Genomic DNA, 27,129 nt, shown 5'->3' with positions numbered 1-27,129 from the left:
CAAACTATTAACCAGCCCTAGTGAACCATATCTGTCGATCTGACTAATTTATGTAACACTTTATATCAAAAATATCTTGATTCCACAAGAAAGGTTATTTTTTCTGTCACACCCCGAGATTCACAAACAATACACGCGTGTGCAACGAAACAACAGCTGCTAAGCAGTACTTAGCACCAGCATAAATGCCACATTTTGGTCCCAAAGCCTGAGGGAACGTCGTTGCACGTCTAGTACCGGTGTGCTGTCCTTCAGGCCGCGGTGATGTGCGCACCGCCCTACGCCGCTCCGCAGGGCCTGGTGAGGCGCCAGCGCCCTCCCCTCGGGCAGCAAGCGTTCCCTCACCACAGCACCTGCCGCCTGCCTGACCTTCCCGGCGCGGCGGGGGATTAGCGGGCTGCGAGCCGCGGCCCCGCCGCACGCCGTTTCCACCGTCCCCTCGGGTAAACAACCCCGGCGCGGCCCCATGGAGCTCGCCCGCCCACTCGCTACTCCCCTCCGCCGGGGGAGCGAAACGCTTGTGAGCTCGGCGTGCCTCAAGGGGGACTGCATCTCCCTGCGTGCACCGCGCCGCGCCGCCTCCGTGCTCCTCGACAAACGCCACCTAGGACTACAGGTCCCGGCATGCTGCGCGCCCCGCGCCGGCAAACGGCTTACCGTGCACCCCCGAGGACTACAGTTCCCGGCGTGCCCAGCGCCGCGGGGCGGGGCTATGCAAACGAGGCCGGCAGCTGGGCGCTGCTGGGCGTAGCGGGGATCGCCGCGCGGGGCCTGGGCGGCGGGGCACGAGCAGGCCGGTAGCCCGCTGCCGCCGCCGCTAGCCCGTCGCCCAGCCGCGCGCCAGCGCCAAGATGGCGTCCATGCTGCTACAGACCTGCGGCCGGCGGGCCTGCCGCCTGCCCCGAGCGCTGCGCCGCCAGCCCCGTCTGGGTGAGGCTCTACGCGGGCCGGCGGGCGGCTCCAGCGGCGGGGAGGGAAGCGCAGCCGCCCCCGCGGCCCGGCACGGCCCGGCTCTGGGGTGCGGTGCGGCCGCGCCGCCGCCCGGCCCGCCAGGCCCGTGATGCCGGCGGCGCTAAAGGCCTGGGGAGGAGGGGGAAGGGAGGGCGGGCGGAGGGAGGGAGGCGGCGACGACGCCTCTGGGGGCTCCCGGTGTGGGCGGAGAGGTCGTTGCGGGAGGGAAGGGCCGCAACGGCGCGCCGGTTGAGTCCCCGCCGTTCCGTCCTCCGGAGCCGGCAAGCCTCGGCCGCCTCCCCGCTGCTCCTCCTGGCGGGGAGCGGCTGTTGGGCCGGCGGGGGGGCCCTCGCTCCCGGGCCGCTGTGACTGGGGGCGGGCAGCGCGTCTCCTCGCGCTTGCTTCCTAGCCGGGGTGGTCCGAGGGGATGCTCTCCCCTGATGGCAGCTAGGACACATGCCTCTCTTAAATGCCAGCTGGCTGAGGAAGGAAAAAAAAAAACCGTGTTTTTTATTACGGTACGGGAGTATGTTACCACGTTCAGTCCTGCCTGCCTTGTTCTCAGTGTAGCTTGGCTGTGAAGTCCTGTTGCCACCAATTGTACGCTTCTCAATACCCTTTAAGAATGTACAAGAGATTGTTTTCTTAGTCTATATTAGGAAGGAAATGTGAATTTGCCTTTTTTTCAAGTGGCTTTGAAAGCCTGGGAAGATAAAAAGGAAATACAGTATGTGATACTGTTTCCATTAATAATCGAGATAATTTGGCAGTTTAAAGATCTTTGGGCAGTGAAGTTTAATGACACGAGACAGCTGATAACCTGTGACGTGTGTGAGGCCTGTGGTTGCTTTTTACGTCCACAAGTTGGAATGCAGGGGTTTAGCGAGGAATAAGTGAAAGCTTAACAGGCAGCGGTTTGTCACTGACACTGAGCCCTGACTTGTCACTGGGGTGCTGTCAGTGAGAACAGAGGGTATCTGTATCTGCATGTTCAGATTCTGCCAAGCCTGATCAACTCTATGGATGCTTGTTCATTTTGATAAACAAGCTGTCTTCTTGGTTGCCAGTAATCACTCAAGTGTGGTAACTTCTTGTAGTTGGTATTTTTTTAGCTACTGTTGTAAAGGCATTTATTTAGGTTGAGCTTGTACAGTGACTTGAACAAAAACCTGGGGTATCTTAGCCACCCAGTTGATTTAAAGCAGGGAAGAAACATCCATGTACCTTCAAATTAGATGGGAGCTTTGATTCTTATTGTGGCATTGCATAGGAAGAAATGCTAATGATGGCTACAATTTTGTGTGCTGTAAATCTTACCCCATGTAACCATTCTCATTTGTTGAAATACTGTGATAGAATCAAGTAATTTGTGTGCTGTGATGCACTATGCTTATGATGCAACCAATGCTTTTATTTGGAATGTTAATCTATTATTAACACGTTATTGTATAGTATAGTTTTTTTATACAGTGTTTTGCTTTACTTAGCTTATCTTCTTTGCTTTACGTGTAAGTAGTCTAAGATTAAGTTAAAGCTAAGTGCTTCTAAGAATCTTAAAGTTCTTCCCGTAAAGCTCAGGCTGTTAAGTACTGCAAGCTTGTACTTCTGTAGTGACTTACTTCATGTTAGCCTATTCTTTTCAAAAATTCTAAACGTAGTAATAGTACACATCTATTCTACATTTAAAACTTTGCTTTTGATGTTTCATTAAATTTAAAAATAAAGTTTCTCGTTACTTCTTTTTCATGAGGGATATGTTAACATACAGCTTTTCTGGTACTAATGCCTTTCTTAAATGAGCAGTGTTGAGTATGGTAAGCTACATTCACCTTGTTCAGATACTTATGGATGTCTGTATTATCCAGAAGCAAAGAGATGGACTTTTCTCCTTTCTGAAGAAAGCATATATTTTCTTTCGGGCTGACTTGCTCTTAGGTACATGGTTAGAACAGACACTGCAAAACCTTAAGAGCTCTTGTTGTCAGAACTGGCAAAGTTTAAACAAAGAGTTATTCTGCAGAATCTTTTGGTGAAGTGATGTTTCTGTGTGCCTGTTCACACTCTGAATGGCTGTATGACAAGAAGTGTTTGAGTCAGCATGTTTTCTTATGCTAACCTTGGAATTTTGTTCTTTGGCCCCTTCCTTAGCATTAATGAGTCTGGTTGGAAAAAAAATATTAAAGATAAGTAAAGTGAAAGTGTCTTGCTGTTACAGAGTTTTATCTAAAATGCTCCAAGCCAGTTTTGATCTCCAGATCATCCCTCTTTGTCCCAGGAGCACCTGTCCATAGCAGGTAATGTCCTCTGCTAGTAGGACTCTGATTTTTGGCACATAGGCTTTGTGTGCTTCCTGGCATTCAGGTGAGAGAAACAAATTACTGAGCTGCAAGTTATCCCTCAAAGTTTTGAGTACTTCTCTGCTTTGCTCAGCTGTTCCTTAAAGTCAGGGACATCCTTCTGAGATGGCTGGCCTCTTGGGTCAAGAAATTCAGCTACTGATCTTTCTGTTAATACTGGAGAGTATCAGTATGCTGTCACAGATTCTCAGAGCTTGACTTTTTGAGCCAGAAAGAGACAGTTTTTCTCCTCTCTACTTGCAGTGGCAGTGAATACCTGTTAGAGTTTGATGTAACTTGAGATGGGTAAATCCTTTTCCAGGGACTTGATAAATGCTATAGCTTTTACTGTAGCGACATCAAAGCCCATTTAGCACGGGACATTCCTTGATTATTGAGATTTTTCTTTGATCTTTTTTCCCCCCTCTTCCTCCTTTCCATATCTTCTGATTGCTGCACTTGATTTTGGAAGTATCTCTTTTCCTTTAATAATTAGGATATTTTGTTGGGTAAGGCTTTTCATGATCAGCATTGGGTGCTGTGTTTTCTCAAATAGAATTGTCTACTTCAGGTTCTGTCATAGCCTGTATCTTAGATTTGATGGTGGAAAAGTTGCCCACTAACCTCTAAAATCACCTTTCTATCCTGTTTTCTCTTAGGATTGACCAGAAATAGTAGGTTCCAGATGGGAGAAACAAACCACAGCATGCTTACTCCATCCAGCCTTCCATTTTTGTTTTGGTTACGGTGAATTCCGAAAAGATTGGCCAAAAAGAGTCAAGGCATTTGGAGTCTTGCTCACATGATCTTCCTTTGTTCTGTCCAGGAGTCTTTTTGCACTTGGTATTAGCTAGCTACTGAGTTATTGCAGCTAGGTATCAATATAAGATTTTCATTTTTTTTTTAATGGCTTTAAGGAGATTGATTCTTTTTTAGTGGCTTGGGGATGATTTTCACTGATTGTAGATTGCATACAGCCACTAGGTAGCATTTTGTGTAGCTGATGGTGCTTCCATGGTGTTTGATGGTTGGAAGGCTTTCAAGGATGGCCCTTTATTAAAGCATGTGAACTGACTTAGGAGACCATCAAATAATAAATTATCTCAGATTATTTCTGTAATGCATGCTGCTTGTCTCTGTACCTGGATAGAGGATGCCTGCATATAGGTGTCAGTGCTTCCTGTGGACTTTGTTAGTTATTATTAGGACTGATTCTGAGTTAGTGTTTCAAATAAAATTCTTTGCTGGAAAGCTAACTTTTCAAATTATTTGGGTCAGTCTCTTGCTCTTCAAGACTGTATCCTTTGCAGAGAGATCCAGGGGTAGAGCTATTTTTACTAGGTGCTAGTCAAAATGGTCAGCAATGTATTCAAATGATGTTGCGGTTCTACCTCTCTAGTCAAGTGTGTTTAGGTTCTTACTCATATTTTATTTGTTGTCCTGCTTAAAACAAAACAAAAAACCCCAATTTTCATCCTAGACACTTGGCAGGTGCTCCATTTGGATCATCTAATACTGTGTTGTCATGGAGCCATTTGAAAATTGCATCTGGTTTCAGTGAAGTTTTTCTGCAATATAATTGCTTGTCTGAGGGACTTGGGAACCAGTTTTCAGGCAACTGAATAAGTGCAAGCAGTGCCTCACACGTACACAGAGTTCCACTGTATACACAAGACGGTTTGCTTGAAAGCTTATGGAGATGTCAGCCGCTTTACAGAATTGCTTTTCCACCTGTTTTATCTTTTTTATCCTATATATTTGGATTGCAGATTGGATTGCAGAATAGGAAAAACAAGACAAGGCATGTGCTTTGACTTTTGTTGGAATAGGCTGAGGTATTTGGGTTTCAGTACTTCACATGGTTATTGTCAAAGCAAAAAAAATTTCATTCTTGGCTGTTTATGATGCACAATCATCCAAAGTGTAAATGTGCTTACAGACAGTGCTCCATAAGGAAGTTGCTGTTAAGCAGCATCTTTTTTGTGCTTTCAGTAGTAGCTATTCCAATGTAAAGGTTGATATTCTAAATCATATATTTGTGTACAGTTCACTATGTGGATAAATGTCTTCCTGAATTTCAGAATTATTGCTAATTTTTGGTATTTTTCCTAGGTAACCTGGGGGATCGGGCATGTCTTAGCTGTACATCCCTGAGGCTGGCAAACAAAATGTGAGTAAATATCAACTTTTTTTCTAAACTCAAAACTATACAAAACCATCAGTTGGTATACCATCACTGAATGTAGGTTTAAATCTTCTAGGCAAAGTGTGAAAATACTAGCTTGTATTATTGACAGATTAAAGGAAGTCTGAGTATTACTCTGTCTGCTTGGTTGTGTGTGGGAGAAGGAAAGTGAGATGATTTTTTTTTTTTTTTTTATACTACTTCCTCCCTTTTTGTTTCACTTGCGATGTGAAAGCAATAGAATGTTAATCTTGTTCTTCAGTGATTTCAGGTGACATCAAGGCATATCATGGGCTTCTTGCATACTTGCTCTGGGGAGTTCTATAGAATAAACAGTCAAAGCTAGTTTGAAATACATAGTTGACAGGAGCGTAGATAATTTGAGTTCTATCTTTATTAAACCAAAGTAGTTACTGTATATTAACAGCCGTGGATAAGGCTTTCCTAGGAGATGGAGCCCTCTTCTGAAAATGAATCCAGCCACTGTGTGTTCTTTTGGAACTTAATGGGTGTCGAGAGAATCCATTCTCTGTTCCTGACTTGGCTCACAAGGCATGCTTGTGGATATGGATTTCCTAACGCCTTTCCTTGGAATGTTAAAATACGTATTCTCTTGTTTATTTATGGTCTAAGTGCTTAGGAAGCAGTGACTATTCTTCAGTTTCCTAAGTTTCCATTTTAACATAAGGATGTGCCTCTAGACTTCAACCTCTGATACGAAACATAAAGTAATTCCTTTCTTTTTTAGTCAAGTTAGTTCTCTATCACTTACTGTATAATTAGTTATGAGAGGACTTTTAATACATAAAGCATTTTCAAATCTGTGCTTTTTAGTTGTTTATTATACGGGGTCTCTCTCAGAAAAATGGAAACTTACGGATTTAAATCTATTATATGAGCAGCAGAATATTGGGACAGAAATTCTTGTTATTCTTTTGAGAAGTTTTTTTTTTACCAAAACCTGCTGTTAATGTAAAGTTGCTGCTGAAAATAAAACAAACTAGTGCCCACACTCTTACATGACCCAGATGCAAAAGCAAGGGACTCATAATGATGCAAGTGCTGAGGACAGCTTGGGATAGAAGTTCTATGTCTGGCATACTGCTGGTGAAAGTGTGTTCAAAGAGGCACATTTCTTGTGAAAATTTTTTTCCCTGCAGATTCAGAACCAGTTCTGTTGGCAGAGCTCCCTTTCTCTCTGCCTGCAGAAGAATGTAGATGGATGCAGGTGGAACTTGGTCTGTAGGCCTGGAGCTCTGCTTTTGGGAAATGACTTAGAGTCATGATTTATGCAAGTGTTTTAATCTGGTTTTGAATATGTACTTTATTTTCTTAAAGGAACTGTAATTCTCATTAGTTAATATCTGTGCAACTGTGTAATTTTCGAGCTAGTCAAGAAAATGTCTTATGTAGCTGTGGATGTTTCAGCAGTCATCTGACCATCGAATGGTCAGTTGCTTAAAATTTTAGTTTAAGCTAAAAATATTAATATGTGTTTAAAAAGTAATAATTTAGTATTTTATTTTTTTATATAAAGCTCCATTTGAATAACATTAAATAGATAAAACCATTAAAGTAATAAAAAGTTCATTGGATGCATGTGATAATTAAATATATAAAATCCTTTTTGCTGAAAATTGAGTGAGGCTAATATGTTCAATAAACTTTTTTTTCTTAAAGTGTTGCTCAGAGCTGTTGAGCCACTTGCATCTATTTTCTGTCCATTCACTGGCTGAAGACAAATACACATTCTGGTTTTGTTTTGGTAGTACAAGGGCTCACTGAAGAAACAACCCAGTCATTTCTGTCCTGTAGACGACTTAATGCTGGCATTTCAGTTTGAGGGACACCTAATGGAACTCAGTCATATAAAATATTTTATCTACTGTTTTAATGTTGTCATATCCTTTTATAAAAGCGTGAATAATCCTACTTGCATACAGTGAGTACTTCTTCTGTGTGTATAATGAGTGTTTGGGGTGTTTGAGCAATGCTTTCCTTCTAACTTCAGTTTACATTTAATTAAGCAAAAAGAACACAATTCAGAATAAGGTAGGAGAGTGTTGGTTCTGTGTGCCCAGCTCAGTACCATGATGGAAGTTTGTGCATAAAGTTCCTTCTGAAAAAGGAAAACTGGATGCATGGGGATAACAAAAGTGGAACCCTAATGAAACAGGATTTCTCTGATAATTCTCTTCCTCTAACTCAGCACCTATCCCAAGTCTAGAACTTGTATTTTTTTCTCGAATATTTTGTTCATAGAGGAGAAGTAATAGAAGGAGCTTTATGTTACTTACGGATTTACAGATTTATTTTCAAATCTAGCTTTCTAAATGGAAATCACTTCTGGTTGCTGCTCTTTATCTAATTGGAGTGAAATAAGCTACCTTTTCGAAGTTGTTTAATGGAAAATTACCTGCAGGTTATTTTTTGTCATGAAGTAAAGGCAAGCATTCTTTTCAGGTATAGACATCCTGATCTTGAAAGTCACAGGTTTGGGTTTTTTTCTTAAATATGCAGTAGATATTTCTCAAATTATGCATTTTATAAATACATAAATTTATGTAACTATAGAAGTATATTATGTATAAACAGTTTATGATCTATTGCTAATTCTTGAATGCTTTTTTCTTTTGAAGGACTGTACACTTTAAATATTGCACTAGTGTCCCTCCTGTTTACGCATACTCCAAAAAAGATCGCTACTGTTGTTGGACTAAAGGATCTGAACAAATACACTTTACTCTTACAAGTCCTTTTGGCTCATGGACGCCAGTAGCAACCATGGGTATTTTAGGTCCCCAGTATCTTGCAGTTAGATGTTGGCATTCTTCACATCCCCTTCGAGATGACTCCATAGTTGAAAAGTCACTGAAGTCCTTAAAGGACAAAAACAAGAAGTTGGAAGAAGGAGGTCCTGTATATAGTCCAGCAGAAGTGGAAGTTGTGAAAAAATCTCTTGGACAGAGGATTGTGGACGAACTGAAGCACTATTACCATGGGTTTCGGTTACTGTGGATTGACACAAAAATAGCTGCAAGGATGCTCTGGCGAATACTTCATGGAAACACTTTGTCTCGTCGAGAACGGAGACAGGTACTGACTATATAACAATTTTGTTTGAGTATCCTTAGCAATTGCTCCATTTTATTTGAGCTGAGTTGGTTCTTTCTGTTGTCTTCTGTTGTTGTTAGAATTAAAATGGCTAGGCATATTTCCCTCTTCCTCCCTATGTGGACACTAGAAATTTTGGTTATGACTCCAAAACGTTTTAATCTTGTTCCCCATTATTGAAGATAAATTTGGTTTTTCTAGTTGGAACAGCAGAGGATTCTTCTGTTTTGTCATGTGGACAGCAGTTGTGGTTTGCTCTGAAGTTCCCATCCATGTGCTTTACATCCATGTGTGTACGTGGTCACTTTCTCTGCTTTTTCACTCCAGCTGGAAAAACAGAGGGAAAACACTTCTAGTGAAGGTTGGATTTGTGCTAATTCTGTTGTATTTTTCTTTTTTTTTAAACAGAAGAAAAGCTGCAGGCTGAAATGCATGATTGATAATCAGATATTAGTGCTATCTCAGTTATAAATGTATTTCTGAGATAATTTTAGTCCAAAGAAGATAATTTGAGGAAAGTTCTTGTTTTGTACTTTTGTTTTTCTTTACGGCATGTAGCTTACATCTGTGAAGCTGTGAAAATGCAATTGATAATTTTTAAAAAAAAGGAAGATGGGATGGAGATGAAATCTGGAGTGCAAAATGAGAGTGCTTTCAAATTAGCATAACATACATGCATTTCAATAGAAATTTGAGTTTGTGGATGAGGTTAAAATGCTTATTGAACTGGGATTAGAAGATGTGGATATTTAAAAACATTTGACATGAGCTCATATATGGAAAGACTGCTACATAATAAGCTGTTTTAAAACTGGCATAGTTTAAAAACACTTTTTTGAAAGAAGGTATTCAATTCCACCAGTTCATTAGCAATATGTCAAATATACTGATTTAATAGTTCTCATTTTACTGTTCTTAAAGACAAGATGTTTAAGCAGTTTATACAGATAAAATATTAAAGTCGGTCTTGCTGCCTTTTTAAAAAAAGAAAAAAGGCGTTTAAACTTGCTGAAAAAAAAATGTGCTACAAGAAATGGAGAGTGAAAAGTGTTTGTATTCTGGCAGCAGGAGCGAATAGTGCTGCTTGCAGTCATGGTCTGGTTCTCTGCAGTTTGTACACTCTACATGCAATGTGGTCCGTTCACATCTCTACCTTCAAAAATTTTATTAGGTGATCAAAAATACGGATGTTTGCTCATTGTTTTAATTGTTTTCTGATAAAATTAGGTACCTGGTTGAACATTTTCGTTTGTAATTAAAAAACATCACATCTTAATGCAGTATGCAAACATTTTTCTCCCATGTTTGCAAGATTAGACAAATAACAAAAACAGTTAAATGCACATGTAGCAGTTTTCATCTGTGATTACATTTGGTCTCTTTCTACAACAGCACTGGTTGATGGTATTTGGTCTCAGCATCTTCATGCTACTTATTTTTGCCCTCTTCCTTATGCTGTTACAAGAGTATGTTTGGCAGCTGATCCAGTTGAAATGTTGCTCGGCAATAAATATAACTGTCTGGGCTGACGTAAGAGAGGGGATTATGTGGTGCCAGGAAAGAGTAACTAAGGATAGAGGGGAGTGAGGACCGCAGGACTGCTTGAAGTAGCAGTTCTGGCTTGTGCTGGCTTATTGAGAGCTTTGGGAAACTTGGAAAAACCAAGTGAGGCAAATTAATTCGTGGTTTAAGACAGAATCAGAAATCCTCTGGAGGGCAAGATTGGAACCATTAGTTTTCCTGCCTGTTTCATGTTCACAGAGCCATACTGCTGAGAAATTATACAAACAACAGTAGAATATGGGTATCATGGAAATACTTCTCTTGAAAGATGAGGACTGTGTTCTAGAAGGCATGAACCTTTAGAAGTAATAAGTTGTCACTGGACACACATGCATTATTTCATCAACAGATGGATTTATTATTTTGATTGTCCTTTAGTTTCATCAGCTAGTGATACCTGATAGACCTGTCTTTCTCATATTTACTTAGTGGTCTGGCATTTGGCCGTCCTGAATTTTTTTTTTCTGTGCCAGATGTGCGATTTCAGTATCATTTCCCTTATTTTAAATAAAATAGAAATGTATTGTGCAGGTATAAGTTAGTGTTTACATTGATGTAGCCTGTCTCTTACCTAATGATGTGTGTGTGTGTGTCTGTAAGCGTACAATCCAGTGTAGAAAACGTAGAGAAAATAGTTTGAAGAACTACAGTAATGTTATTTTCTCAATCTAGCTTTTGTATTTTCTTTATATGAAGGTAGAGGACGTCTTGCCTCTTGAATGGAGTCACGGTAGGCTTAGAACCTAGGGTCACTGAAAAGCAAACCAGCCTACAGCTGAGCAAAACCCTCTAGGTGTGCTTTTTTTAAACCTTATTTTAAGTTTGTTTCAACACAGTTTATTTTTCATCAGTTCAGCCTTAACTTGTAGCATTCTGACTGGTTCAAAGAAGTCTTAAAGCTTTGATGCCATATTAGCTACAACTTTGCAAAAGTTGCTGCTGAACTTAAAAAAAAAAGTTAGTGCATACTGCTTTAAATATATTAAACTGCATATGAACTGACAGTCCTAGAGAAATCTTATCTTCACGCAGAGTGACAAATGAGTTATTTCTGCCTGCCCTTTCCTTCCTCTTTGGAGGCAATAATGGAAAGATACCCAAGTAATCTAACCACATTAACAAGCAATTGCAGCCCGGCTAATGCAAGGGAGCTATTGCTTATGTAAACCAAAAGTTGGTTCCAAAATCCTGCTTTTAAAACTGCTGCTAGGGTTTGGATTCAACAGGATCACGTATCTACACTTAGGAGAGAAGGCAGGAAGAAATATAACATGCAAAATATGATACTGGCTGTTAGAAACTAATTACTGTAGTGCAGCCTCCTACGGCAGGATGGCTCAGGACATGGAAGTGAGATGGCAAACACTATGGAGGTTGCAGCGAGTCTATCAGCTTTACAAACTCTTCAGCCCTGCGGAGGAGGGAGGAGTGGAGTACATGAACTGTAGCAGCAGATACAGAGTAGTCACAAGTTTTTCATGCTGTGCTGCCAAATAATGTGTGTGTAATCATGCACCATTGTATTAGGTTCCTGTGCAAAGTTGTTTCCCTTGAGTTAGCGGAGGGTGCAGTTTCGTGATTTATGTAAGCTGATCCAGCACGGTGCTGCTGTGAAAAAAGCCGTCCTGTTTGGTGCTTAAATCAAGTTTTCCAACATCTTCCTCCCCCTGCCCCCAGCTTTTGGTTTGTACTGATCCATTCTTGCTTGCCTGGGTATGTATTTAGGGATTTTGCCTTGTACAAATACTTGCACATGCTAAAAATAGATACTGTGTAGAAATAGAAAATATGCGCTGCACTCTATAGAAGTTTTTGAGAGCTTAGGTTTTTTTTAGGGAAAACGTACTTGTTCTTCTGACTTACAAAATTTTCTTCCAGACTTTCTTACATGTTTTTGAATTCCCTGGTAGTCATTTATCGTCTATTGTTGGAATGAATGGAAAAATCTTTGAGCCTGTAAACAATGGACCAAAGCATCCCTTCTGGGAAACTGAATTTTTTTTATATACAAAGAAAAATGTTGAACTTTGGATCTGTGGAGTTTGTGCATTCCTCAAACAGTATTTGGCTGGTTTTATGCTGAGAAAATTATGGTAGAAGTTTTACTGATTTTGTATTCTAGCAAAACAGTCCTAGCGACGTTGCTGCTGTTCCTGCCGTGGATTGGCATGAGCTGTGGGGAGGGGGTGGAAGGGGAAGCACGAGTTTACTTCTGTAATAGCATTTATGTTGCCAGTTTTTCCCAATTGTAGCTGTTTTTATCGAATTATGATGTTGAATGACACTGCTGTGGCAGTTGTATACTGTAGTGTATGTCTGACCTTCCCTCTCCGAGTTAGAAACTGACAGTATTCCCAATAACTGGTTATTTGCTATGTAAAATGATGTAGTCAAGCAAGATCTGCACTCCCCATTATAACCTGAATTATTAAGCTTCCAACAAGTACTGAAGGATTTGATTATAGACTGTACAGCCTAATATATACATTTATGGGTGTACAGAATCAGAAGGACAATATTGATTTTATGCAGTTCAAGATTCGGTAACTAATGCTTCAGCCTGCTTCAGGGGATTACTTCTCTAGAAAAGCAGTGATTTTATAAAAAAAAGAATCTACCAAGCTGGGCTCATTACCCTGGATTTAAATGTACATTACAATTGTTATAAGGCAGAGAGGGAGGGATCTTTCATTTTATTCTTGATTACTTAGTCCATAGTAGCTCATGCATGTAAGAAGTGGTGGAGCACAAATAAAGATGCATAAAAGAAGTTAAGCAGCTTTAACGACAACAAATGACCACCTCCTGGTTTCAGGTGCTTTTAAGAGGTTTAAATGAGATACTTGTTCAATAATCCTATTGAGACACAGTGAGGCTTTTGAAATACTTTCTATAGTGTTGAAAACTGGTGAAACTCTGGCACTCTGTAGTATATAGCAACTTGAAGAAAAAGATACTAAAAACTGACTTTGTCACATGCTTTTTCTGTGTTATTTTAAATTTCCTTTGTAGCAAATATATGTGTAAGCTTAAGTGACAATGTAGATGATCATATGATCATATCAAGTATTTTTTAAATAAATATTTAAAATTTAAAATACATCTTTTTTTTTTTCTTTTCTTCCAGTTTCTTCGAATATGTGCCGATCTTTTCCGCTTGGTCCCTTTCCTAGTTTTTCTTGTTGTCCCATTTATGGAATTTTTGCTTCCAGTAGCTCTTAAGTTGTTCCCTAATATGCTTCCATCTACATTTGAGACGAAGTCTAAAAAGGTAAGCAGGTCTGGATTTATAATCCAGTAATACGTTTTGGAAAACTTAGAACTTTCCTTGATAAAGAAAGAGATTATAAAAATTCTAAAAACTAGGAAGATTCTAAAAAAATTTTTTTTTTTTTTTTTTTTTCAGAATTAGGGGATTGCTTTTATCTTCTTTATGTTGTTTTGATGATCTTGCTGTTAACATATAATAATGAACCAGTGCCATCCTGGTTTATCTTTTTATATGTGCAGGTGCTTAGCTATAACAGCTTTAAGCTTCTCTTGTCTTTTTTGCTATCCTCATCTCCATTTTCTATGACTTGGAAAGCAGAAGTGAAAGCCAGGAAAATGTATTTTTCTAGTTTGTATTAAAGTAGTATATATATTATATATATACACTAATATATAATATATATAATTATATACTAAGTATATAATGTATAAAAAATTAAAATGTTTGTTTTAACATTTGTAGTCCTTAATCTTGACGCAAGGTTTTTTGTATGCTTTCTTAATATTTTAAATAGCTTCTTATGCATTGTTTTGTTTAAACTTTATTTCTTTAAGTTTTCTCGGAATTGTTTAGAGCTTTGTAAAAACACACCAAAAAGTCCCACAAGTTCTCACTTTCAGAGCACAAAGTGCTTACGTGAGGTTTCTGCATAGTGAGCTCCCAGTCAGTCACAGATATAATCTATCACGATTTTATACTTGAATCTGAGTAACCATTTATTTCTAATTCTGTGATAAATTCCTCTTTGTTTGGATGAGATGTAGTGTAGGATTTCTGTGCTGGATACAAGAGTTTGGAATTATCCAAACCTATAGTTTCTATATTCCTTTTGTTACTAATTCAGAGGGTGCCTGTTAGTTTTAGCAGGTGAGGCCACTCATGCTACACTTCACTCTGTTGGCCCTGCATCTCATGCTGCATGGAGCTTTGAGCTGACCAACCTGTTTTTCAGTGTGATTTGGGGATCTTTGGTAAGAGTGAATGCCCTCTTGTGGTGTGTGTGTTACAGCAGAAGTTCAGAAGTACTCCACATAACTTGTCTGGGTGCAGAAGTGGTATTTAGTGCGCATATTTTTGGAAAGAACTTTCAAAACCAAATATTTTTTTAACAGGAGGAAAGATTGAAGAAACAATTGAGGGTAAAGCTTGAACTGGCTAAATTCCTTCAAGACACAATTGAGGAGATGGCCTTAAAAAATAAAGCAGCCAAGGGAAATGTTACAAAAGATTTTTCAACGTTCTTTCAAAAGGTAAAAGTTTTAAAAAAATTATTCTCTTTTCCTACCAAAAAAAATCGCTTGGTGTTTTGTTTGGTCTATGGTAATCTTCAGATACCTTTATTCTGTTGGATTTGAAGAAGCAGGATGCAGTAGGTTTTTTTAGGATATATTTTGTTTTTGCAAGTAATACTTCAGTGTGCTGAAGTTTTACTGTTCTTAGTTTTGGTATTCTAGCCGGTATGTACACTCGCTGTTTTATTCTAGAAGCAGTGTATTTCTGTTCATTCTCTTCTTGTTCTCTTATTTTGTTATAAGTTAATTATGCACTCGGTGATTACTTACGTAGTTTTTGACTTCTTTTTTGAACATCGGATGTAAAAAGTGGAAGAAAGGAGTTAGTTTCTAATTAACTGATTAAAATTTGATGGGGGAAAAGTAAAACTTTCTTTGGTCAAAATTATTTCTGCTTATAAAAACACAAATGTACAATTGCTATAGTGCTTTTGGATACTGACTAGAATGTGATACTGTCTGGAGTTTTTCTGGAATGTGAGTGCTGTGTTTGGTGCAAATTTTTTCTGTTCACAAGCAGTTGCTGACGGAGAGTAAATGTCAAGTGTCTGCTTCCTGCATTGACAGCCTTTAGGTTTGACAGTGTTTCCTTTCACCAAGTAGGTAAGGGTTAGGTATTCCCTGGAGAGATGAAAAATACCTTCTTAAATCTTCTCAGGGTAGCACCTATCTCAGTCCTGATTGCTCTTAATTGTGGGGCTGTTGAGTAAGAGATCAAGGCAACAACTATCACTAGGTGCTTTGTTGGAAGTAAAAGTGTAGTCCCCTCCTTTGGGGAGAGTATGTGTTGGCACAGAAAAAGGCATGTAAGCCTGGGGATTTCAGACCTGAATTGTACAAGTCCTGTCAGCTAGCCTGAGCTTTTCCTGCTTCTCAGTGCTGAGAATGAAGTTTTAAAGGGTGGGGTAACAAGATCATGTTGTTATTGCTGTGTAGGTTAGCTCAGATAATGATGTTGGCGGGTTTTGCCAGTTGGTATCTGCTTGCAAAGTCCATGTACTTTGAAGCTTCTGTGCTTCTGTTCTTTTTCATCTGCAGAACGTTTTAAATGGTTTGTTAGTAGCTGAAGCACTGATTCTGCAGACTCTGGGAGCGTGCCACTGCCATGCTTCATGTTTGGAACATTTTGTTTTCTTCTGAAAGAACTGCTACTGAGAATTTACATTTGGCGGTTAATTTATGTGGAAATAAATGACGTATTACTTCACATTTGCTGGAGGAAGTCCCGAGTTCCTCTGACTAAAAAGAAGTTTCAAGCCCTGCGTTTCTTATGTGTGGGTGTGCTTTTTACAGCTATATATTTCTCATTTGTGCCATGGAGACAAACTTTATTGTTCTCATTTCACTGTACTAGATAATAAATATCAGAGCAAGAAGCTGCTTAAATGTTTCCCACCTTTTAACTATTCTTTTGTAACTGCTTCTGCAGTGTAGTAGTTGATGCTGCAAGTGCCATCGATTACAGGCTTAACATGTTTGCTTCAGAATTCCAGAATTTATCTGTGTTGCTTTGTAGCTAGTGAGGTACTAGAAAGTTTCAGTTTGTGCTCTGAAGAAACATATGCTTGGCTCTGCCAAAATTCAGCTTTAAACAAAGAAGAAAATACTTTCTGTATTTTAAAGTTCCATTTTTGGCTCCTGTAGTGAAGGAGCTGGTGAAGTGGAACAGCGAGGCCTTTGACCTTTCTTTCTCTGAGTTGGTTTCTCTGCTGCACAAGTGTCCAGGTGGTTAATGAACTCAAGATCATCTTGTCTTCCAAATTTTTATCTTTTCCTGTACTCGGTAGCTGTTCACTAAAAGACTTGAGTTAGCAAGTAAAACAGGTAGGCATAATAAATCAGGCTGTATAGGTAATATTAGGTTTTCAGATTGTACTTGATGTCGCTTAGTTTATGTTTTCTTTACAGAGCTTAAAAAAAGGTAGAGGGATTGGGAAAAGTGGGGGGTTTTTGTATCTATGTACTTACTGTTTAGACTGAAGGTGTTAAGTCACTGGGAGTACTTGTTAAATTCTGTAAGATTTTGGATTCAGTATCATCACTAATAAGCACTTGCTGGTATACTTAAAACAGAAAAATCAACATTTATACAGGTGATAATGTTTAACTATGGCCTGATGAGACTAAGGGAATGATTTTTTTCTGCTTCCAATAGTTGGAATTAATTACTGTGAAGTGCCATTTGGCAACACAACTTCAAAGCTTAAGTTTGCATTTGTACAAGCAAGTTACATAGAACCTTCCATCAAGAAGGATGCAGAGGCCTTTCTGAAATAGTTTATACTTTGGAATAACTTGAAGTGCATTTACACTGATGTGCCACAGAACAGCTAGGAACTGGAAGCAAAACGGTGGTGTAACAAATGTGGTTGTGTAGGTATGTAGGTAAGTAGAGAGAATGTAGACAGATAAGTGTCCAAATCTGTGTTTCATAGGGACACCAACATTGCAAAGTTTTTGCCATTGGACACACTTCTTGCTTTATCTTCACAAGGTGGTGCTTTTAATATGCTTTTATGTTTAGTAAGTATGGTACCAGAAAGAATACTTGCCAGCTGACTTCTGTAGCAGCTATTTATTTGCTCAGATTTTCTTGGGTTTTTTGAGGTATCTCATGGCAGTGCCAGCTCAGTTAGACCTGCTTATTAGTATACAGATGCATTTCTGTTAGTTTTATCCTAAGTAATTACGCAATGTTCTTGGGAACTGTCAACATCATCAATTCTTTTGCCTTTTACAGTAAGTAAGTCAGGTTTTTTTTAAATCTCTTTCGTGTCTTCCTTGTGTCCTCTTTCCTATCACAAAATTGATGCAAAGTACTTGACGAGGAGAATTTTTTTGTTGTTCAAAATAATGCCCAACCATAGCATTTGCCTTGAAAAGCTTTGTGTGTGTTTGTTTTTCCTTACAGATCAGGGAAACTGGTGAAAGACCCAGTAATGAGGAGATCTTAAGGTTTTCTAAACTATTTGAAGATGAGTTGACTCTGGACAATCTAACCAGGCCTCAGTTGGTGGCACTTTGTAAATTGTTGGAACTTCAGTCAATTGGGACAAACAACTTTCTCCGCTTCCAGCTGACTATGAGGTTGAGAACCATAAAAGCAGATGACAAAGTGAGTCATTCTAATTAGGCACTGGTTAATAATTTTGACGTGTAAGACTAATGAGTGTGTGGGGATATATATATGTCTTTCTAGGCATTTTCCTTTTTTGTCTTAATTATCTTATTTTTGACCTAACTTAGAATGAAAAGGCTTGAAGAGCTTAAAATCAGAAGTGTCCTGATTTTAAGAAATCAGGAAAAAACTGACTTTTTTTTTAATCTACTAATAATTGCAATGAACGTAATGATGTTAAAAAGAAAAACATTTCTATGAAACTATAATTTTTAAGGGAGCTGATGGAAATACTAACTTAGAGAGAGATTGACATTACCATTATGGAGTTGTTGAGATTGCAGTATAATCTTCACTGTTTAAAAAGTGGAGGCTATTTTGTGTTATCACAGCAGCCTCTACTGGCCGTTGTGAAAATACAGACTTCTGACTGTGCATTGACAGGGCACCATTGGTTCTTCAGTTTTGAGCTGTTACATGTTAAAGTTTATTTTACACTTTGTGCAGCTAATTGCTGATGAAGGAGTTGATAGCCTGACTGTTAAAGAGCTGCAGGCAGCATGTCGTGCCCGAGGTATGAGAGCTCTTGGTGTGACAGAGGAGCGTCTCAAGGAACAGCTTAAACAGGTATGTTTTTGCAAGGTTGAATACACAGACCTAACTTCAGTTTCTAGCTCTGATTTTTGTTATGATTCTGAGAAGTCTTTTTGCTTCTGTTCTTGTTAAAGGCTTGGCTAAAACAGTCTTTCTCCTTAATAAGCTTTTGCCTGTGTCAGTACATGAGTATGTAGTAGCAGTGGGCTTCTGTTTTTTGACAGGGCCATGATGTTTTGATGATGTAATTAGATTCTTAGAGTTAAACAGATCCCAAATTTGTTTGCAAGTTTGACAGTTTGTCTTGTTAATTATTTCTATTGCTCTGTAAATAACTTTTTTCCAAGTAGATCAGTTCCTTGTCTTTTGGTGTTGCCTGGTCTAGAGCAAGACGCATATGAAACAAAACACTTTTTCAAATATTCATTTAATGCTTCTTGAAATACTTATTTAAACAAAATACTTCATATATTTCAATGCAATTGCTGTAGTTCTTAGCTGCTTATAGTGTGAAGTTTCCCTGCTAGGATATTGACTGGTAAAAAAAAAAAAAGTATTTACATGTGTATGCTTGACTTATTGACTGTAAAAAAGAGAAATATCCAAAAGTTGAAGATTTGTTTTATGTATTGCATTTACAGTGGTTAGATCTGCACCTGAACCAGGAAATCCCTACTTCATTGCTTATTTTATCCAGAGCCATGTATCTTCCAGATACACTTTCTCCAGCTGATCAGCTCAAAACAACACTTCAGACACTACCAGAGAGTGTTGTAAGTATTGATGTACATAGTCTGTAACCAGCTTTCAGTATCATCACAGAAGATCCATTCAGAGAAGTAGATGTTCTTCTTGGTTTCCTTTCTTTCCCTTGAAAAGCTAAACCGTGGATAGGTTTATTTGAGTGACCTTCAAACACAGGAGAAGTTGGCTTATATGTGGAGGAGTATGAGAATAAAGTAAATAAAAGACAATATTTCATTGCATGACAGTAAACAGTAATGGCATAAGAAAATTTAGAATATACTTTTTCCTTCTATAAAAAAACAATCTACGCTCTAGGCAATATAAAGACATTAATACATGAAAATGTTGACTATGTGTAGAAAGAGAAATTATCTGAGTAGATTATTGGTCTTGAGAGAAAGAGAATGAAGAACATGTACAATGGGAAGTTCTCATTTTCAAAGAAGGAAAATAATCTTCTGAGAAATGCAAAAATAGGGTAACTGGTGGAGGTTTGAACTGTATTCATGAGCATACCTGTACTACTATCTCAATAAGGATATATAAACTTCTTTGTTATGTAGACGTATACATACATACACCATATAGATTTTAATAGACTTTTTAAATTATTTTTAGGCCAAAGAGGCTCAGGTCAAAGTGGCAGAAGTTGAAGGTGAAAAGGTAGATAACAAAGCAAGGCTGGAAGCAACGCTTCAGGAAGAGGAAGCCATCAGAAAAGAAAATGAAGAAAAAGAGATGGAAAGATTGTCTGAAGCTGCAGAGAAAGCCAAAGAAACCCTTCAAGCTGCAGCCATGGTAAGTTCTGCTCTCAGCTATTGAGAAATAAATGTCAGTGGTGTAAAAACTAGCATGTTACGAGTTACTGCCTCTGCTCTGGGTGTTGCCTGCCAGAAACTGGACTTTACGTATGAAAGATGTGGGAGAATATTAAAACAGACTGCAACACAGAAAGGCTTACTGTGAAACATAAAAGACTGTCTCGGTCTTATGTATTTTTGATTTCTCTTCCACTTAACTAGAGTGATAAGAGAAGCCTGTATTCCTTTAGTACAGGTGGTGGTTTTGTTTGTTTTTTGATTTCCCCCACCTCATACTTTAAATGTTCATATCTTTGGCTCGTTCTATTTCTTGTAAACCTGATAATGTCATTGTATAATACTTGACTATAAAAGCTGCTGGCCTGCTTTACTGGTGAATTAAGCCTCAGGAGTTCACAGGCGTAGTTCATTAAGTGCAAGTGGGTATTTTAATGTAAAACCACTCAATATGTTGCAGTGTTTTAATGTTGTCTTCTCATAAAAATGTCTGTGTCTACTTTGGTAACTGTTTCTATTTTGAGAAGTCATTCTTTATTGATTCTAATACAGATAATGTTATCTTTGTTTTAATTAAAACTTCATGGGTCTTTCAAATTTAGAAAGAGATGGAATCGGCAGTAGATCTTGAAGCAGCTGCTGTGCAAGTTAAAAAAAGTCAGGTGGCTCTGGATACTGAACAAGAACTGGCAAGGGCAGATACGGTGATGCAGTCGGAGATACTGAAAGATACAGCACCAGTATTGGAAGGCATTAAGGTAATCTGGATAACTGTACATTTTTATACCTTCTAATGTAAAGATTCAAAACATCTGTGTAAGAGCCATGATAAATTATCCAGTTGTCCTTCAGTTTTAACCCTATCACCATATTCTGTCAGTTAAAACCAGCTAATTAGTAGATTGCAAATTCTTAACCACCAAAGCAGAAATTGAAGTCAGCACGAAACATCTCTGTGTATCTCCTCTATCTATCTATCTATCTATCTATCTATCTATGTTACTGAAACTAACATACCTGTTCTGGGGGGCACTTGCACTGGCTGGAGACCAAATGGATCTGTGTGCGTTTAATCTGTGTATAGTTAACACTTGTAGTTGAATTCCATTAAGTCTCATGGACTTGTGTGTCTTCAGTTTGTTTAAAAGTTCTCTAACCTGATGCTCCTCCACGGATGGTTGATCTTCCTTGCTCCAGACTGTCCCATTGGTCTCAAAGATCTGGGATTCCTGAAGGCCAGTCTTACCAGTAAAGACTGAGGGAGACATTGACTACCTCTGCCTTTTCCGTGTCCTCTTGCACCAGGTTCCTTGTCCCATTCAGCAGCAGGCCTGCATTTTCTCTTGTCTGTTTTTGTCCTGATGTACTTGTAGAAGTCCTTCTTGTTGCCCTTCATGTCCTTCACCAGTTTTAAATACAGGTGGGCTTTGGCTTTCCTGAACCAATCCATGGTTTGGATTGGGAGTAGTAGGACTCAGGAGGTGATTATCCCTCTCTACTCGGCACTGGTGAGGCCCCATCTCAAGTACTGTGACCAGTTTTGGGCCCCTTACACAAAAAAGACATTGAGGTGCTGGAGCGGGTCCAGAGAAGGGCAGCGAAGCTGGTGAGGGGTCTGGAGAACAAGCCTTATGAGGAGCGGCTGAGGGAGCTGGGGTTGTTCAGCCTGGAGAAAAGGAGGCTGAGAGGAGACCTTATTGCTCTCTACAACTACCTGAAAGGAGGGTGTAGAGAGGCCGGGGTTGGTCTCTTCTCCCAAGTAACAAGTCATAGGACAAAAGGAAATGGCCTCAAGTTGCATCAGTGGAGGTTTAGATTGGATATTAGGAAAAATTTTTACACTGAAAGGGTTATTAAGCATTGGAATGGGCTGCCCAGGGAAGTGGTCGAGGCACCATCCCTGGAGGTATTTAAAAGATGGGTTGACATAGTGCTTAGTGACATAGTTTATTGATGGTTTTTTATCAGTTAGGTTGATGCTTGGACTAGATGATCTTAAAGGTGCCTTCCAACCTAGACAATTCTATGATTCTATGCATGCTGTGGCAGTGTCTCTTTATTCCTCCTGGGTCACCTGTCCCTGCTTCCACCTCTTTTATGCTTCCTTTTCATGTTTCAGTTGTACCTTGAGTTTTATTTGTAGCTGAGCACTGTATTTTTGTCCATAAGGCTAGATGTCAGGATATTTCTCAGGATTTTTCTCGGTCTCAGTGTTGCTTTGCAGAATAAGAACGCTTTTTTTTTTTTTTTTTAAAGTAGTTTTAAGTAGAAAAATATTTTTTTATTTTCCTGGGCGGCATTGTTATCTACCTGCTATTAGTGTAACGTTGTTTACTTCAGAATGCTGCCAAGAAGGTTTTAATGGTAATAACAAAATGGAACTAATCCACATTTGAAATCATGTGGTGTTGTGACTCGGGTGACTGCATAGCTGAGTGCATGGTAGTGCCGCCATGAGGAATGCCGTGGGAGGGCGCAGGCAAGGGCTGGGGTGATCTTGTTTGGAAACAGCAAGGATGCATGATGTCGCAGCTAGTTGATGCTGCCCCGTCTGGCATAGCGTTTACATTGCTGCCTGCCACGACACCGTGAGAAGGTATGATTGGGCCACGGGTTGGACTTCTTCAATGGCCCTAACTGATAAGAGAAAATAAGAAGTAAAGTTAGCGTGGCATTTCTTAACCAAGGTTACAGCGTGGCCTGTCCCCTAAAAATGCCTCCAAAGATTTTAAACACTGTGGAATACGTTTCTGCCTCTTAGAGGAAAAATGAGACTTCTAGCTGCTGGAAGACTGCCAGCTTCTTGAAGATGACTGATTTTGAAGCAGAGGAATTTGTTTTCAGACTGAGTTGCTTTAATTTTTTTTATTTTTTTATTTTTTTTGGCTAAGGTGAACTATAGATCCTATATTGAAATCAGAAGTGATAGTGCCTAGATATTAACAGTACACTGAGACCCTGTGAGTTGATGAAGGGGCTGGGTGCCTAGTTTGTGAACTCTCCTGTAGCCATTTCTTGGAAGCATGTCATCCTTCTGCTTTGTGTTTCTGGCATCCTTGTTTGCACTTATCTTTCTGTACTGTACTTATGTGACTGTTCAGAGTTTAGCCATTCAAAATAAAAGCTGATGTCTGGGTAAGATTAATATGCTAACTGTAGCTAGTATTACGGGATTTTAGCATTTTTAATGAATCATCTTGAGATCTTATTTTTTAAAGTATTCAGTTGTGGGTTAGATTTTTATTCTCAGCTTTTCAAGTGACAGATATACTTCACAAACGGCGGATGTTCATCCTCATTCTCACAAACGTTATTGAAGATAACTTTGTTCCAGCTCAGCTTCCTGAACTTTTTTCTGAATTTTTTTTTCTAATTTATCTTTCCTGTACATAGTGATTTGGTTCTCAGTTGTTTGGGTTTTTCACCCAGCAAGAATGAAGTAAAACATTCTTAAACGAAACAGCTAAGTACAGAATTTCAAATAGCCAGAACCCACATAATGAATCACATTACCTGAACTTACTACTGGTGCACTTAAAAAATACGTACCATAGCAAGCTAATTGCCTTAGCGTTTAAGATCTCTGCATTAACATCAAAATGGCTATGACAATATTGACTCCAAACATGGAAAAAGAATCTTGAGTCTGTCTTTTCTGGTAAAAGACTTGAAATCTTTGAGGAAAACCACAAACGTGTCTTTCACTAATTTGTATATATTTTCTGTTACAGGGTGAGGAAATCACTAAGGAGGAGATTGACATGCTGAGTGACGCTTGCACCAAGCTGCAGGAACAGAAAAAATCACTAACAAAGGAAAAGGAGGAGCTCGAGGAATTGAAGGGTGATGTCCAGGAGTATAATGAGGTGAAGAATGGGGCATGGAAGCTCTTTTTTTTTTTTTTTTTTTTTTTTTTTTAAATTTCTGTTCATGTTTAGTTTTAGCATAAATGATCCACAAATTTAAATATTATCTTGCTTGGATGTCTCTTAACCTGTACTTGGTAGCTGAGTGAATGCAGAGCCTCAGTTGTACAACATGTTTAAAGCCTAGTTAAAATCATTGAAGTAGTTCCCACCAGATGAGAATGTGGGAGGTGTTCCTGCTCCTATTCCCAGGGTTACCAGACTAGCAGGTGCTGACTAACTGCTGCCTGCTGCAGTTCTTTCTTAGCAAGCGTAGATGTCAGTATTTACAGATACTTCAAGCTATGTAAAATGAATCTTACCCAATTTTATGAAAGATGTGGAAAATAACATTTAAGGGGCACGTGAAAAAAGCAGCGGTATTAGAATTTATTGTTCTAATTCCAGTTTGGCTTTATATATCAATACGTTTGCATTTCATTTACAAATGGCTCCTGTCTTGAAATGCTAGTTGAAGTCGGTAGTGTCTGTTGTTGAAAGTTCATACTCGCAAAAGCTTTTCTCTTGACCATTTCTTTTAGGATTTGCAAGAGATAAAAGAACTCTCTAAAACTGGCCAGGAAGAGGTGGTGGAAGAGTCAAAGGCAAGCAAGCGATTGACCAAGAGAGTGAACCGAATGATTGGTCAGATAGACAAAATTATTAATGAATTGGAGACAAGTCAAAAGTCGGCGGATGTAAAGCCAGACAGTGGTGACAGTCCTGCTGCTGGGTAAGTGACTCGAGAGTGTCCCCCTGACTGTTCATCTTCAGTTTCACTTTTCTCTGATGTGTGATTAGAAAAGAATTAGCAAATAAGTTGTTGTCTAGAGTGTTAAGATAATTTATTTTAAAAACAAAATGAACAAAATTGTGCTGTAGATTTTCTCTCTTCTAAGTTATATTAAATATGGTTGAAATGAGGAAGAAAAAAAGCAGGTATAAATCCCCAGATGCTAGTCCTGAGGGGGTTCTGAAAGTGAAAGCATCAATTAGTATCTTACAGTCTTGTTCATGGCTGCAGCACTAACAGTGATGCAGGTGAAATCGTGCCTTCAGTCAGGCTCCTCATGCAGTAGATTTGCCCTGTGTCGTTGATTGAAAAGGTGCACAACAGCACAGTAAGCACATTCATGATTGTTTTTTAGTAGCAAAGGTGTCAGTGAGGAAAAAATTGCAATTATTTCTCTGGAGAGAAATGGGGGAACAGGTCTAATGGAAGTAAGGAGATCATTTTACATGATCCCTTTCGGAAAATTTGCTTCATTCCAACTTTAACACACTTGTGGGTTTTCAAAGAAAGATCTTTCTTGATAGTTCCATTGCAAAATTCATTTATCAACACTTGTCCAGGTCTTAATGTTACTGGAGAGTCTTTCAGGCAATCATATGTTGAATGGTCATATGTTACATATTAGAGACACTGAAATACCTAAAAACTGTGACTGTAATTCTCACAGTTTGTCATTATTAGTGCTGTATTAATCTAGTTTATGCTTGCACCATTTTGTGTGATTCATTAAGAGAGATTCCCAGCTCTCATAGACCATAACCTAACCAGAAATACGGATTCTGCTTTTGTTGTTTCCAAACTTGTTTTTTTTTCCAGTCCTCAGGGCAAACGGTCATTTGTTTCAGATTTTGTGTAATAAGATTAAGGCGTCCATGTGAATGGTGCTATAGAGAAGTTGTTGATCAAAACGATCCGAATTTGTAAATTAATGCGGTATAGAATCTGCTTGTTCTGAATGTAATTATGCTTTATGTAATGGATGGTTTTTAGGGTAATTTTGTAGGTTATTGTGGATAACTGAAAATTATTAGTTTAAATATTGCTTAATTGTCAAAGGCTTGTTTTTTAACCTTTAAGTTGGTGCAGTCGTTACCAAGCCATCAAGAATCATAGAAACAGCACAAGTCCAGGACATTTAGTGGCAGCATGAGAAATGCTCCTGGAATAAAAGTCAGTCTGTGCCCCAGGGGTTAGGGACAGGTATGGAGCTGGGACTATACTGATGAAGCCCTACTCTTTAACATTTACTGGGTTCACTGTCTCCTGCATTTCAGCTTGACCTGTGCTGGAAGATGGTTCTTCAAACTAGCAAAGCTCCATAGGCTATAGCAGAGGCTTTAGGCTGCAGAAGACAGACAACTTTAGCTTCACGAGATCAGTAAGCAGAGAGTTGGAACACATGTAATCTGCTAGTTGTGATGTCAAGTTTAGTCCTTTCTTCTACAAAGTCTATTCCTTGGTATGAGCAAATGAAGCCTATTTTAACAGAACAGCTCAATTGCTAAAGCGATTAGTTCTCAGCTCTTGTTTTCCTGTGATGTTCATGAATTTTGTTGTAGGCCAGCCTCTCTAAATCTAAAAGGATGACAGGTGCGTGGCCCTGCATCTTTGGTAAATGGGGATGAGGGGACAAAGGGCATTAGATACACAGTCTGGGAAATACAGAAACTGTGCCAAACTTTATTTCAGATGCTACTATATATCTGTATTTGTGCAATAAAGCACGTGGAAACCAAAAGCATGAGATTTGATAGTAAGATAAAGATTCATTTGAAATCTATTTGCTGATCAGTAACTCATTTTTGCTTTTTTCCATTCTGTTCAGGATTATAAATAAATCATTAATGTTTTTAAAAATGACCTGCAGTGTAGTGACTTTCAGTACTGCCTTTTGTCAACTTTACTCCTTTGGAGTAACTGCTTGCCATGTATACAGCTTGTGCTTCCTCTTCAGGGAGAATCTCATCAGTATTGCTGAGCTAATTAACGTGATGAAACAAATTCAGAAGATTCCAGAGGAGAAACTAACAAGGATTGCAGAGGCACTAGATGAAAACAAGGATGGCAAAATTGATATAGATAATGTTGTTAAGGTAAGTCTGTAGACTACTTAAAGAGAATAAGGTTAGCCATCCTTCAAACATTGTACCTGTTTTGACTGAAATTCATATTCCTGTCTTTTTCAAGAGTCTTTACTTGATGCCAGTGAGGATTTTGGAAATGCACTATAAATAGAACTTGTAATACATATATTAGCATCTTCAGAATTTATAGGGCTATTTTGGAGGGGGGAAAACTAATCTTTATCCTGTGTCTGTTACCCAAATTGCCTTTAAAGCTGTAGGTTTTCCTATATGCATATGTCAAGTTCTGTAAAATATGGTGATTTGTTATGCTGCTTATGAATGGGAGAGAGGATGTGAAGGAGCCTTAGAAGAACTG

General features: G+C 39.0%; 1 protein-coding gene across 2 annotated transcripts in view; it reads left to right on the top strand.

Annotated features, from left to right (window-relative positions):
• Window positions 1-747: 747 nt before the first annotated feature.
• Window positions 748-27,129, top strand: part of LETM1 (leucine zipper and EF-hand containing transmembrane protein 1) — a 31,397-nt gene continuing 5,015 nt past the window's right edge. Inside the window, exons 1-13 of one of the 2 annotated variants that reach the window (XM_074147084.1) lie at window positions 748-930; window positions 5,400-5,457; window positions 8,112-8,568; window positions 13,277-13,420; window positions 14,533-14,670; window positions 17,624-17,827; window positions 18,338-18,457; window positions 19,066-19,197; window positions 19,790-19,969; window positions 20,592-20,747; window positions 23,721-23,855; window positions 24,437-24,627; window positions 26,642-26,780. In XM_074147084.1, the coding sequence (XP_074003185.1) occupies window positions 852-930; window positions 5,400-5,457; window positions 8,112-8,568; window positions 13,277-13,420; window positions 14,533-14,670; window positions 17,624-17,827; window positions 18,338-18,457; window positions 19,066-19,197; window positions 19,790-19,969; window positions 20,592-20,747; window positions 23,721-23,855; window positions 24,437-24,627; window positions 26,642-26,780 (2,133 nt within the window). In that variant the 5' untranslated portion in view covers window positions 748-851. Of the gene's footprint in view, window positions 931-5,399; window positions 5,458-8,111; window positions 8,569-13,276; window positions 13,421-14,532; window positions 14,671-17,623; window positions 17,828-18,337; window positions 18,458-19,065; window positions 19,198-19,789; window positions 19,970-20,591; window positions 20,748-23,720; window positions 23,856-24,436; window positions 24,628-26,623; window positions 26,781-27,129 lie in introns of both variants that reach the window. The other variant, XM_074147083.1, reaches the window with a different exon arrangement.

This window comes from Numenius arquata, chromosome 5 (assembly GCF_964106895.1).
Source record: "Numenius arquata chromosome 5, bNumArq3.hap1.1, whole genome shotgun sequence".
NCBI classification, from domain to species: domain Eukaryota; kingdom Metazoa; phylum Chordata; class Aves; order Charadriiformes; family Scolopacidae; genus Numenius; species Numenius arquata.
Note: the sequence above shows the minus strand (reverse complement) of the source record. Positions and strands in the feature narration are given on the sequence as shown.